The sequence below is a fragment of the Strix aluco genome, chromosome 13 (genome assembly GCF_031877795.1).
Source record: "Strix aluco isolate bStrAlu1 chromosome 13, bStrAlu1.hap1, whole genome shotgun sequence".
NCBI lineage: Eukaryota > Metazoa > Chordata > Aves > Strigiformes > Strigidae > Strix > Strix aluco.
Window position 1 is genome coordinate 1,458,938 of NC_133943.1, and position 13,340 is coordinate 1,472,277.

The window sequence follows — 13,340 nt, forward strand, 5'->3', positions numbered from 1 at the left end:
TGCAAATGACCCCAGAAAGGTTTCCTCTTTCTGGAGACGTTGGCCAAGACAGATGTCTGCAGCTGCAGGAAGGCCCATCCTCACTCACAGCAAGGAGCACTGGGGCTCAGAGAAACACAGGCGAGCTGCCAGTGATCAGAGCCCTCCTGGCAGCGGCTGGGAACCACCATGAAACCCCCGGGATGGTCTTTGAAGATAAGAGGCCCAAAGCAAGATACCGATACCCCAGCAGGCAGCTTCCAGGCTGACCAGCACCGTGTCAGGAACTGCCACCATGTCGGGAACCAGCACGCCAGATCGGCAGAGCCCTCCGTGCCCACCGCCTGGGGGGGGGGGCTTCCTGGTGCTTTGCACGAACGTGGCAACACCCCAGTGCTCCCACAGCCCCCCCAGAGCATCGCTGCCCGTGGCTGCATGCCCAGAATGACCCATTCGCACCCAGGGAAGGGGCAGCAGCTCACGCTGGGACACAGCACGGTCCAGGTGTGCAAGGAAGGTCAGCATCCTCGGAGTGCCACCCCCATGCTCCTGCGCTGGCCCTGAACACCGAGAGCATTTCATGCACTTGGCAGCAAAACAAAACAAAACAAAAGGAGATTTCTCCACTTCCCCACCCAACTACCAGGCCTGGCACTTTTCCCCGTGTTTATTTTTGTTCACATCCTGGTGTTGTTTTACGGCAGAACCCCCCCACCCCGCCCCAACCTGTGCCTGCGGCAGCAAGTGGCGGCCGAGCTGGCGGAAAGTTTGCCAGCAGACGGGCAGCCAAGCAAGGGGAGGGAGCTCAGGTGGGAGCAGATGAAGTCTGCGAATAAAATCCCATGTAAATACTCAACACTCAAACACAGAGGAGGGGATGCATCGAAACGGCAGACGTGGGTGACGGCTGAGGTGCCTGGAAAACTTCAGGGACACGGAAATGAAATGGAAAACTACTGCCCGGGCTGGCGTTTCCACGGGCAGCCGACTGCACACGCCAGAACTGCTGTGAGAAAGCAGCAGTGAAATCCCCGTGTCACAACCAGGGCCGGAGCATTTGGGAACGGCGCTGCTCTGAGGAGAGCGATGGCGCAGCCATGGAGAGCGGCCGTCCTGCTGCTCCCCACTGGCTCAGCTCTAAGCCCAAAACCATGGAAGATCTTTCCAACTTCTTTCAGGCAACAAGGATTTTGAATGTTGCATTTACCCCCGTGCCTGCAAGCCGCCCCACTCTCCCACCAGCACCGAGCAGGTCGCACAAATGCATCCAGCCCTACATCTACGAGTAAACCGCCTCTGCGGCACGATGGAAATGCCACGTTTTACTCACAGCTCACCATTATTCCCCCCAGCTCCCTCGCTGGGGGAGCGCGGGCGAGTCCGTGATAGTGTAACGCTAATTATAATTTGTCCTCCGAGCCTTTCCCCGTTTCCCCCCTTATCAAGCCCTGGAACGACCCACAGAAAGGCGGCAGATTACCCTCATTGCCACAATAATTCATCAACTGGAGCCTGGAATCACATTTCATTAGAATAAAATGCCCTGCCCAAGACAGCTAATCGATTTAGAGGATGCTAATCCAGAAGAAATTTGCTCCTGACCAAGGCAATGACCATTAGTGGAGTAGAAGGCCAGGCGGGGGTCTCGGCAGGGCGGGGGGGTCCTGGCACAGCGGGGGCACGTTGGCAGAGCCCCTGGCCAGACACCGCGCATCGGGCAGGAGCAGATTGCCTCAGCCACGCATTTGGATTAGCTCATTATTAAATCTAATTAGTTAATAGCCAGCCTGGCAGGGGGCCAGCTTGGTTTCTCAAGGAGCAGGCTCTGGAGCACTGGGGTCCCGAGGGGGGACGATGACTCTGTGGACCCCACACCCCATCCCTGCAGGCAGAGTCCCCTCCGGCACATCCCAGCCATCCCACAGCACCCGCTGCCCGCAGTGTGGGGCAGGGCCTCGGCTGTGCCCCCCTTGGCTTGGCACCCACCCTGGCCTCTCGCCAGCGGCCGGCGTGCCCACAGCCATGGCAGGAAAGCGGGGTCAGCTCCCAGGCCCTCGAAAAGCAGTTTTGCAGCAGCCTGCTTCCTTCTCCTCCCAAGAAGGCTGCGGAAATCCTTTTGTCTCCAATGCTCTTCCACCTCAGCTGTAAGAACAGGAAAAATCCCACCGTGTTCGCAGGAACATCGCCGGCAAGTGAGTCAATTTTTCCTGCTTCAGCAGGGAGAAAAAAAAAAAAAAAAATCTCTAGCAGAGCCCATGGAGGCATGCAAGGTGAGAAACGGGACGCATGGCCCAGAGTGCATCGCTGTCTTTAACCTGGGCTTTCTCCCAACCTTCGTGGCCACCGACACAGAAAGGGCTGGGGAATGCAATCCTGGAAATGCTTCCCAGCTCCCTACAGGCCACCCGCACTCAAACGCTCCCTGCGGCAGCACCCACCTCCCCGGCTGGAGGGAGCGGAGCCGCAGGCACCCACTGCTTCTCCAGGGCCAGAGCAAGGCCAGCGCCTGCTCCCCAAACCCTGCAAGAGCAAGGCAGAGCTGCCGCTGCCCCGGCCGCGCAGGGGAAAGCAGGGGAGAGCCACCCAACCGTTCTGCTCTGCGGTGGGGTTTCTTTTTTTTTTTTTTTGTAAAACATTGCTAAGCAACCAGCGCTCGGTGAGGACATGGTTCTGGACAAGATGCTGTTTCAGCTAGAAAAAAGACAAAACAGCGAAGGGATGCTCTACCGGGCAGTATTATTAAAAAGGCACATGTCAGCTTATTCTACAGGTCACTCAGCCCGTGCAGAGAACCCTTTATACCTCCCTGAGACACCGATGCAGGATTAGAAGCTGCTAAAAAGAAAAAAAGCACATGGGTGCTCACACAGATGCCCACCCCGTGCGGCACACCGAGCGCACCGGGCTAACGGCAGTGAAACGCGGGTCACAGTAATGTCCCTGCATGTGATGTCAACCTCGTGACGGCAGCACTACGGCACAGCACAGCTACGCGCTGGGGAGCTGGGCAAGCCCTGAGGAAAAAGAAAGTTCTTATTTTATGAGCTATTTACGGCCCGGCTGTAGATAAACAATCCGTATCTTTTTAAAATAGATTATTTTACGCTGCAGCCCAGAACAAAGGGAGCATTTTTGTCTTTCAGGGAATAAAGAGTCGCCTAGCCAGGCTGGCGCGGGGCAGAAAGCACACGATCCCCTCGGTGCCTGCTGGCTGCCCCCGTCTCCGCTGATGGGGTGCTGTGGGGAGCCCCGCACCCCGGCCGTGGGTCTAAACCACAGGGAAGGGCGAGGAAGCAGCAGCCGGGCCCTCCGGCAGCCCCTCGCCCCCGCGCTGGCGCAGGCAGCCCCGTCCCCCACGCGGCACGGCTGGCGCTTGCCGCTCCACGTGCAGGAGCCAGATGGTCCGGAGGCTGGTGTAACTTCCCACCAACTCCAGCTTGAAACCGGTTCGACATCACAGCAGAGACGGCCCCTTCCCCCTCCGCATCACCGTCCCCACACCACAGCACATCCCACGGCTGTCGGCCGGTGTCCTGGAGGCACTGGGACCCCCATGCTCCTGGTGGGAGCGGAGGCAGAGAAGTGCAATTCCCGGTTCCTCCAAGCCACACTTGAGACCACCCTCGCAATTAAGGGCCAGGGTGATGCCCCAACAAGCACGCCTCATCGGAAGCATGCGGCCCACGGGCTCAGGGCCACCAGGCGCTTGCGGGGAGCAAGTGGAAGAGCCTTCAGGATGGGGTGGAGCGGGGAGAGTGCCAGGAAAAGAGGGAAAACAGCCTCGGTTCTGCCGGCCACGGTGACAGCCGCTCGCGTGCCCGGGGGAGGAGGGAGGGATGATTCACGCCGAGCAGCCGAGAAGCGAACAAGCTGTGCGGGTTTCGGTACGAGCTCCCCCTCGCTTTGCCCCCCCCTTCCCGCCCACTGCGGTCACGCTACAGCTACTCATCACGCCGCATCCAAACCTGGTTTAAAACTGGCGGATCAAAAAAAAAAAACAAAAAAAAACAAAACCCAAAAAAAACCCAAGCACAGTGACAGGATACCCAGCAAAGCCCAACCTCCTGCTGTCCTGCTGCCGGACAGCGCGGAAGGGCTGCCCAAACCACCGCAGGGTTTGCTTTGCCACACCGCCGCTGCTGCCCCTCGGCCAGGGTGGCGGTTTCTGAAGCCCCTTTGCTCGGGTGGGGGGATGCAAACCCCTGGAGCAGCCCTGCCCCGTTCTGTGCATGGCTACACAAGGATTTTGGGGTGCCTGCAGGGAGGGGTGAGAGCAGAAGGGTCTGCATTCCCCCTCTGCCAGCCGGGGAGGGGGCTGGCAGCACCACGAGGGCCGAGCCTGCTCACCATGTCCCGTCCTGTCCCTCTGCAGGCTCCTGCCTGGCTGGGATCAGCCAGGGAAGTGCCGTGTGTGCCAACCTGGAGAAAAGCACGGGGCCAGGCGGCAGAGCCCCGGCACCGCCGCCTCCTACCCTCCCCGCAGCAACCATGGGAACAGCATTTCCTCGTACGCATTTTCAACGTCATTGTGAGTTGCCACCCCCAAAGGAAAAAAAAAATAAATAAATACAGGAAACCAAAAGAGCCCACCACCCCCAGCCCATGTCCCGGGGCACACAGGTAACGCCACACACACACCACATGCACCGCTTGGCATGGTGGGATGGCAGGAACAAACGGAGACACGAGATGTGGCTGTGCTGGCACAGCTGCAGCCTTGGAAAAACGGCCTCTTGACCCAAATCAGGCAAATCTGCTCCGTGCTGGAAGTATGAGCAGGACCCAGTAGGTACCTGGCTCCTGGCGCTGGAGGAACACCGGGACACCCCACCCTGCGCCTCCGCATCCCCCTCTCCAGGTCCATCCAACCTCCTGCTCAGATTTTTCTCTCCAGCAGCGCAGCCCCTGCGTCTCAAAGCTGCTGTTTCTTCCCCAGTCCATCCCCCGCCAACCCAAAAGGGTTGAGTTTAACCTGACACGGGACACCTGGTCCGTGCTGGTGCCACGGCCAGGCAGTGGCATCCACCGGGCCAGCAGCTTCTCCAGACACCATCACCACACCGGTGTACTGGGACATGCGCCCAGAGGTGCTCTGTGGCACACTTCCAATTAAAAAGATCTCTAAGCCCCGCTGATGAGCCTTCTGCCAGTGTAATTTAAAAGACGTAATCACAAACACACACTCTCCTGCATGCCCAGGCCCTTTTGCTCACCAGCTTCCCTCCCCAGTGCTGCCGAGAGCCTGGATCTGCATGCAGCCCAGTGGCACAGCAGAGGTGGGGTCACAGCCAGAGGGACTCGAGGAGCCGACATCGCTCAGGAGCCGGGCTCTCCCCATCGCTCCCCACGCACAGCAGCACCCAGGGCTCACGGCTGTGAATGGGGGGGACCCCGGGGGACCCCTGGGGAGACAGGCAAACAATGCCTGGGGGTGTCGCCACGAGCCTCCTGCATGGATCACGACCATGGGAACCACTGCAACGCCCCGGCAGGGTGAAGGGCTGTCGCACCCTGAGTTTTCCTTCTTACAAACCGGGCTGGGCCCCACGGGATAAGTGTGCCGCGCTCCGGAGCCAACGCTGGCTGCAGAGCCATCCCTCCACGACTCACGGTGCGGACCCACCAGCAGAAGCAAAGAGCATCCCCCAAGCAGGAACATGTTCCTGTCGCTGAGTTCCACCAGAGAGGAAGAAAAGGAGCTTTCAACTTGGGCTGAAAATAATGCAGAGTATTATCATTTGTATTACCCCTCGTTTGAATAAAATACCAGACGAGCTATTAAATATGTGACTGCACAAGCCACACAGGTCATGCAAGGGAGGGAGAAGTCCTCTTTGCCTTTGGCCCTGCTGGCGCAGAACTGGCGGAGCTATAACCACATACCTCTCCGTATTCCCCACACCAAATGTTTCCTTCGGCCCTCCAAAAGGAAGAGAGGGGAAAAATACATGGGGGAGCCACCTTACACCTTCACTGGGTGAACAAAGTGGGAAAAATCAGAATCAACTCATCTTAGCAACCAAACCCCAAAACCACGTGCTTTCCCCCCAGATTGGCCCTGCGGTTTGCTTGCCCAGCCAAGGCAGAGAGCCCAGGGCAGCCTCGTGGGGGGCCTGGCCATGCCCCACCACTGCCAGGCTCAGCGCTGGCAGAGACACCCCACCCCTGCGAGCACGGGGCGAGCTCTTTGGGCGAAGCTGGGTCCCACCAACCGGGAAGGGACCGGGGCTTCTGCCCGCACGGACGCGGCGCTGCCGCCGAGCCCCAGGAAATCCTCCCCGCCGCAAGGCAGCAATTTCCTCAGCCCTTGGAAGATGCGAAACAGGCTTGTGTGGCAAGCGCGGCGTGAGTCACTGTAGCAGCCCTTGCACCCCATTGCTGCTCGTAGGCGGCCAGCACCGAGCGCTCGATGGCGGCAGCCAAACCCCATTCCTCACAGCACAAGCAGAGCAGAACCAAACACAAGCAGCCACAGCAACCCAACGGGGGGGGGGGTTGTTTTTATTTTTGCACCCTCCAGAAAGCATAACACTCCTTTTCCTCCAAACCCAAGCCTGCAGAAGTACAGCTGTCTCCTGGCCAGGAGCACAGCTCTAACCATTCATGTTTGCACCTGCAAAAATAAGGGCCATTCCTGGAAAGACCAGGCCTAACCCTCTGTATCCCAATCCTTTCTTTCCTCTGTGTGCGGGCGATGGGAAGGTTTGGGCTGTTACTGCTTTCTTCAGGGACAAGAAGGACAAAAGGCTGAAAATAATCCAAGAAGGGCTTCAGGTTTCTCCTCCCCAGGGCTGGCGGGTGCCTGCAGTGCTGGGGCACACAGACCTGACACCCCAGAGAGCACCGGGTTACAAAGCCACCCAAGCCACGGCTCTTCCTCCAACACACCCGCAAGGCAAGCGAGGCCACTTCGCGTGCACGGCACCGCGTTCTCTGTCTGCAGCTCTACCCACCCAAGCCAGGGCCTCCCCAGACTCTGGGGTGCCGCTGCCAGGGGCACCAAGTGTGCCAAACTGGGGGGCGGGCAGGGAGAGGCAGCAACGGTACCGAAGTCGGCTGGGGCAGAAGGGAACTGAAGGCATTGGCCAAATTTGAATTGTTTCCTTATTGCCAGCCTGAGCCTTGTTTGTATCAAAAGGGAATTAACTGCTCATGTTAAACACTGGACAGAAGTTTCACTTTCCCTTCCAGGCGAGCTGTGGAGTCGGCACCAGCCCCGGGTAGGGCATGGCCGCACCACACCACAGGCACAGACGTTTTGTAAAGGCTCAGTTTCAGCAAGAGCCTGCCGAGACGTGAACAGAATCCGTGTGCGAGCGCAGGGTCTGTGGGCCGAGTCCAGCACACTGACGGCACCACCAGGAACCACACAACCACCTCACTCTGCTTTTTAAGCTGCACAGCAGCCACAGAGCAGGATGTGTCCCAGAAAAAACCCCACAGCCGCAGCAAAAGCCCTCCTGGTGTCACCCATGGTGGCAGCACAGGCCACCCCCGCGACCCCAGCGCTACACGGGCAAGCGCAGCTCATCCCAACAAACAGCCAAAGGAAAAAGGATCCAAAACCCCAAACCAGCCCGACTGGGCCTCTCGGGAGCACGGGCACCTACACCCTTCCCACGAGAGCCCCGGGCACGGCACAGCCCAGCCGGGGTCCGGCCCTCACACCCCTCACCGGGATGAGGTTTGCAGAGCCCCCACCGTTCCCAGCCCGGCCCCGCCGCCCAAATTGCAGCCTGCAACGTGCGAGCACAGCAGCGGCCGGGGCGTGGACGAATTTGGTGGCTTCAAATTAGTGCTTGGGAGCTGGAGGAAGAAGCAAAACAAAACAAGAGCAGAAACGTGGCAGGGCACCACCGGACTGCAGTCCTGGCATCCAAAGAAGACGACAGACCCACAGCCCCATCCCCACGGGGACAGAGCACGGGGAGACCTGGGGGCTGCGGGGAGGAGGAAGAGGAGGAGAAGGAGGAGGAGGAGGAAGAGAAGGAGGAGGGTGTCCCCGCTCAGCCCCTCACAGCAGTACGGGGGAGGCGATGGCTGCCAGCCACCTGCAGCCCCACATCCTCCATCGTTACGTGTGCGCTGCTCGTTTTCCAAAGCAAGCACCATCATTTTCTTTGCAGCAGCCATCGGGGCAGCTGGGCTGGATGTCCCCCTCCCCAGAAGCAGAGGGGCTGGTGGCGCTGCCAGCACCACAGGCAGCTGCCACACCAGGACCAGCCGCCGGCCAGGACACAGCTCCCTGCCTGCCCCTTCTGCAGGCACAGGGAACACGGAAAGGGGCAAAATGCTTCCGTATCCCTGGTACCAATGGTCACCCCAGCTCCTTCGCTGGAGAACAAGTTTCACAGCATCCGAGTTTCAAGTTTATTATTTATGTCTCACTTGAGGTCTCCACATTCGCAAAACTTTCTGAATAATTTATGTATGGCATGTAAGGGAGAAAGAGGGACATGCTTTGCTGAAAACCAGGTCACTCCTAATTCCAGCCAAGCAGCAAAAGGAGACAATAGAAATAGGCACAAATACTCACTGGGTGGGGAAAAAAAACCAGTATTTCTATATATACATATATACACCCACACTCCAGAGATGCCCTCAGCATCAGAGGATACTTAGCAAGACCAGCCCTTCAGCAAATGAGGATTCTTTTCAACCTTCTGAATTTATTCCTTATTAAATGAAGGAGAAAGCATTGTGAATCAGTCCCATTTCTTGCCATACCTTCACAGAGGGCAAAAGCAGGGTAGCTCCAGAACAGCTCCTCCACCAAACCCAGAGAGAGACTTTATGGGCCTTTACACCAGCCTCACCGTCCCTGCACACCGCTCCTGCCTGTGCTGGTGTTGGCAGAGTGGGGGCTGTGCAGGGGTCCTCCTCCCTCCTGCATCTTCCTCCCTGTCGCATAGCCACACCACAGCCCCGTCCAAGTCGCCCTCCGCCTCGCTCCTCGCTGAGACAAAGAGTTACGTTCCCCTCGCGCCTGTCTTAAAACAAAGAGGATGTGAAACATTCAGCAGAAAATGCAAGAGGAAGGAAAATGAGAGAGGATATTGCCAAGACTTCAAGTAACTTCAGTTGCAGGCTGCCTCACTGTGCCAAGAGCCAAGACGCCCTCCAAGCCCCTCGCTCCAGCGGCAGCATGCCCCAAGCTGGGGATTTGCTGCTCCCTGGACCTGCCCAGCCCCGCATCCACACATCATCCACGACGGCCAAGGAGCGTACGTGGAGGTGATGCCGGCAGTGAGGTAAGGCCACCCTGCCCAGCCACAGGGAGACAAATCATTTAGAGACACTGGAGAAAAATAAAAGCCGGGTAAGAGAACCGAGCGCCTAGTCGTTGTCAGAAATGGCCACCAGGTCCCACCTGCACCGACTCACGGCAGTGCCACCCCAAAGCCCTACAGTAGTGAAATGGGAACAACACCCAGCAAGAGCCAGCGCAGCAGCTCTCCACCCCTGGAGCATCTCCACCCCCGCGGACGGATGCCCAGAGGGTCTGTAATAGCCCACGCACCACGGCCAGAGCTCAGACCTGTCACACACCGAGGACAACGCATGTGGAAAGAGCTGGGCCGGATCCTGTCTGGCGCCAGGTCGCTGCTGGAAAAGCCAGAGGCATCACAGGAATTGCGGGAGAAGGGGCCACACGCAGCAGAGGGACGCACGGGGCGGCCGAGCATCACAGCCAGGGAGGGGGACACTCATCCCCAGCCCCCAGCACCCCCAAACCTCCCCACAAAGGGCCCTGCAGCCCCTCTGTGGGGAGCTTGCAGCCACACACGCATGCGAGGCAGCCACAAGGCCAGGCAGCGCCAGTGCTTGGGCATTAACACTCCAGCAAAATCACCATTACTCATGCCCCCACTGACCGCAGCCAGGGCATCAGTGGAATACACCCCCAGCCCTGTACAGGAATTAAGGTCTAATCCAGGAACGCATTCAATAGAGGCTTCAGAACAATTCAGCCATAAAAAACATCCTTATCTCCGGAGGCCGGCGAGCCTTCTTCCTGCCCCGGCGCAGGCAGCCAGAGCACAGCGGCCGCACAGCATGGCCACGGAGTCCCCCAGCAGCCACGAGCACACCCAAAAATACCCGATGTGCAGTGTGACCAGGCTGAGGGCACAGCCAGCCCCCTCGGCCAGCACCTGCCCATCGCCCCAGTAAAAGTCCCCGCTGACTAAGCCCAGAGACAAACACCCTTGGGACCCACCCATTAATTCTTAAAATCTATTTTCAGTGTAGAACGATGCTGTAGGGTTTGTTCTGCGATAAAATGAACGCTCCAGGCAGGGCCAGGCACAGGCTGCCTTCAGCTCGACAGGCAAACACACCGCAGCAAAAGGGAGCTCAGACCTGCAGAACCATAAATGCACTGATAGCTATCGGGTTGGGTTTTTTTCACCCAAAATGCCAAGAATTGGCACAATGGGGGTCCCTGTAATCCAGACGTTCCCAGGTGCTGCACGGGGGAACTGCACCTGTGGGGCTCGGTATGAGATCTGAAGGGGAGGGGGCAGGAATCAGCCCACAGCTGCAGCTCGGCCCTCCCGGGATGGGATGGGGTGGGGGGCTCGGCCGGAGCATCACCGACCCACACGCCCTGGGGGTGACACGGCCGCGCCTCAGCTCCCGAAATAACCCCAGCGCATCCCCGAGGCCAGGCTGGGGTGTCAGCGGCGATGCCACGGAGGGGTCCACAGCACGGGTGTGCATGGACATGCCCCTCTCCCACAACCAAAGCAGAGCAGGGCAGGGCGAGCTCAGCGAGGTGACAACTGGTGCTGCCGGCGTTCTGGGTACAGGAAACGTACTGGCTGGGCAGTGATTTGGGCCAAAGAAAGTTAAAAAAGAAAAAAAACCCAAATGACCCCGTAGAAGGGGGAACAGTGGGAACAGAGCTGCTGCTCGGGGAGCAGCCCACCCACCACAGCACCCCGAGGGTGCAGCCCACCCAACCGTGGCAGTGGGTGGCCACGTAGAGGTGGGGATGGCCACCAGCCCAGCCTGGGCACGAGGGGGAACTACAGGGACGCTGCCGGCCGCGGATGAGGGTCTCACCATCCCCGGAGCCACAGCCTGCGTTGCAGGGTCCCCCACCTGCGCAGCCCCCACCACAAACGGGGGGTCTGAAGCTTTGCCCTCCCAAGCCCACGGCTCTCCCACACCAGCTGTCTCCACTGGGGATGGAGGGGACAGCAGCGGTGGGGTCAGCCCGGGAAGGGGGCACTGGGCATCCCCCACCCCGCATAGAGAGAGGACAGAGGACAACCGGGGTGGGGTGGGGGGGGCACAGTACCCACCACCCCCAAAGGACGCAGCCCCAGAAGGCCCCGGACTGGGACCTGGGGGACCACGACCAGGCACGTCCCCACGGACCAGCTGGACCCCAAAGGGCTGCGGGGACACGAGTGGGAGCAGGTGGCCCGTGACGGGCCAGGAGGCCACGGAGCACGTCGGGCAACGACGGGCCAGACGGGACCGCGGCGGGCCGGGGCCGGGGGGCCGGCGGAGGGCGAGGGGCCCCGGCAGGGCCGCCCCCGGCCCCTCACTTACTCTTGAGGGCGGCGACGAGCGACTTCCCGTCCTTGATGAGCTCCTTGATGAACTTGTTGGTCTTCTCCAGCTCGGCCTCGTGCGAGCGGAGCCGTTCCCGGAACTGGGGACTGTCCAAGCAGCACTCGCTGAACTCCAGCGGCGGCAGCCCCATGCTGCCCGCACCGATCACCACAAAAAAAAAAAAAATATTAAAAAAATTAAAATTACACGGGGTTTGGTGGGGTTTTTTTTAAGCCGAAGCGCGGGCCCGCCTCTCCGGGGAGCTGGCGCCCCGGGAGCGGCCGTGCCGTGCCGGGCCGGGCCGGGCCGTGCGGAGGGAGCGGAGCGGCGCGGAACGCTGAGGGACGGGGGGCGGAGCCGGCAGAGCTGGCGGAGCTGCCACCGCCCGGGCAGGGCCCGCGCGCTGCCCGCCCGCGCCGCCGCCGCCGCGACACGCCCCCTTCCCCGCGCACGCCTCCAGCCAATGGGCGGTGCCGGCTCCGCCTCTCCCCGCCCATGCCGCCCGCTGCAGCCAATCAACCGGCGGTCCTCGCGGGGGCGGGGCCGACAGCGCCTGAGGGAGAGCCCGCCCGGCTCGGGCCCGGTGCGGCCTGAGGGAGCGCCCGGCCCCCTCCGCCCTCACCTGGGGCCGGCCGCCGCCGTGGGGGAGCCCCGGGCTGGGCCGCGCTCAGCCCTCGCTGAGAAGACCGTGGGGGGGTTACTCGAGGGCCTCTCCCGGCGTCTCGCCCCGCTCCCCGCGGCCGCAGGGCTGCGAGGAAACCCGCATCCACCGCCCGCTCAGAGGCCGCCTGGTTGGGCCTCTCCAGGCTGCGGCTTTCCACGTTTTTCCTCCCATTAAACATCAGCATCACAGATGATTCCCCCGGGTTTCATGGTGTGAGTTGAGCAAACAAACCCTTCATCTCTAGTAAACGGCTGGTCAGGAAGGAGCACCAGCAGCAGCCAGGTCCCCAACCCCAGCATGACCCTACGAGCGCATCATCTCCAGCCCAGCGAGATGGGGCAGGACAGCGCGGCAGAGCCGTGCACAAACCCGGCGGCTTCTCCCTGCAGCCCCTTTCCTTCAGGAACACGCCAGGAATTTGGCCCGAGCGCAGCAGCTGCCTCGTCACCTCCTTCCCTCGGCTGGGAGCTTCCAGGAGCAAACTGCAGCCCACAAAACAATTGTTCCCCGTCATGGTTTTGGCTCTGGCTGCCATAAGGTAGATGGCAGCTAAAGAGCGATAAAACGGGAGAGACTGACAGTGCCGGCCCCACGGATTTGAGAAAATCCATTCTCACTGTAAATGACAGCGCCGAGTCCAGGGAGAGCAACCCTGCTGCCTCCCCACCCAGGCAGAGACGCACGTAGGAGCCTGCGATGGCCTCTCACCCCAGACTGTGACAAACAGACACATTTGGGGCTAATCCCCGGATGGCTGGAATTCCCTCTTTCTCCCCAGCTCAGCCATTCAGGCTGGCGAGGAGGGCTCGGGGCGGCCGCCGCTCGGCAAACACAAGCCCGCGTGCCGCGCAGCGAGCGCGTTCCGGATCAAGCTGGGCGACAGGGCAGCATTCCTGTCAAGTCAGCCATGAAACATGATGCGGAGCCAGTGCCAGCTTTATGCTTTTTTGCAAACTGGGGAAGATGGATGCTCTTGCACAAAGCTTGGGCTTCACAGAGGGCTGACAGAACAGGATCCAGCCCGAGCCTGATGCTAAAAAGTTAATCCACCTCTGTTTTCCAGTGGATGGGTCCAGGCGCAGCAACCTGATACCAGCTCAACCTTTTTGTCTCAGCTTTTTTTATTCACTGG

The 13,340-nt window shown here is 60.2% G+C and overlaps 1 protein-coding gene across 3 annotated transcripts in view; it reads right to left on the reverse strand.

Moving 5' to 3' along the window:
- The window catches only part of ARHGAP26 (Rho GTPase activating protein 26), a 145,884-nt gene extending 133,908 nt beyond the window's left edge, over positions 1 to 11,976 (reverse strand). The window contains exon 1 of one of the 3 annotated variants that reach the window (XM_074838129.1): positions 11,542 to 11,975. In XM_074838129.1, the coding sequence (XP_074694230.1) occupies positions 11,542 to 11,695 (154 nt within the window). In that variant the 5' untranslated portion in view covers positions 11,696 to 11,975. Of the gene's footprint in view, positions 1 to 11,541 lie in introns of all 3 variants that reach the window. The other 2 variants (XM_074838128.1, XM_074838130.1) reach the window with 2 other exon arrangements.
- Positions 11,977 to 13,340: the final 1,364 nt, after the last annotated feature.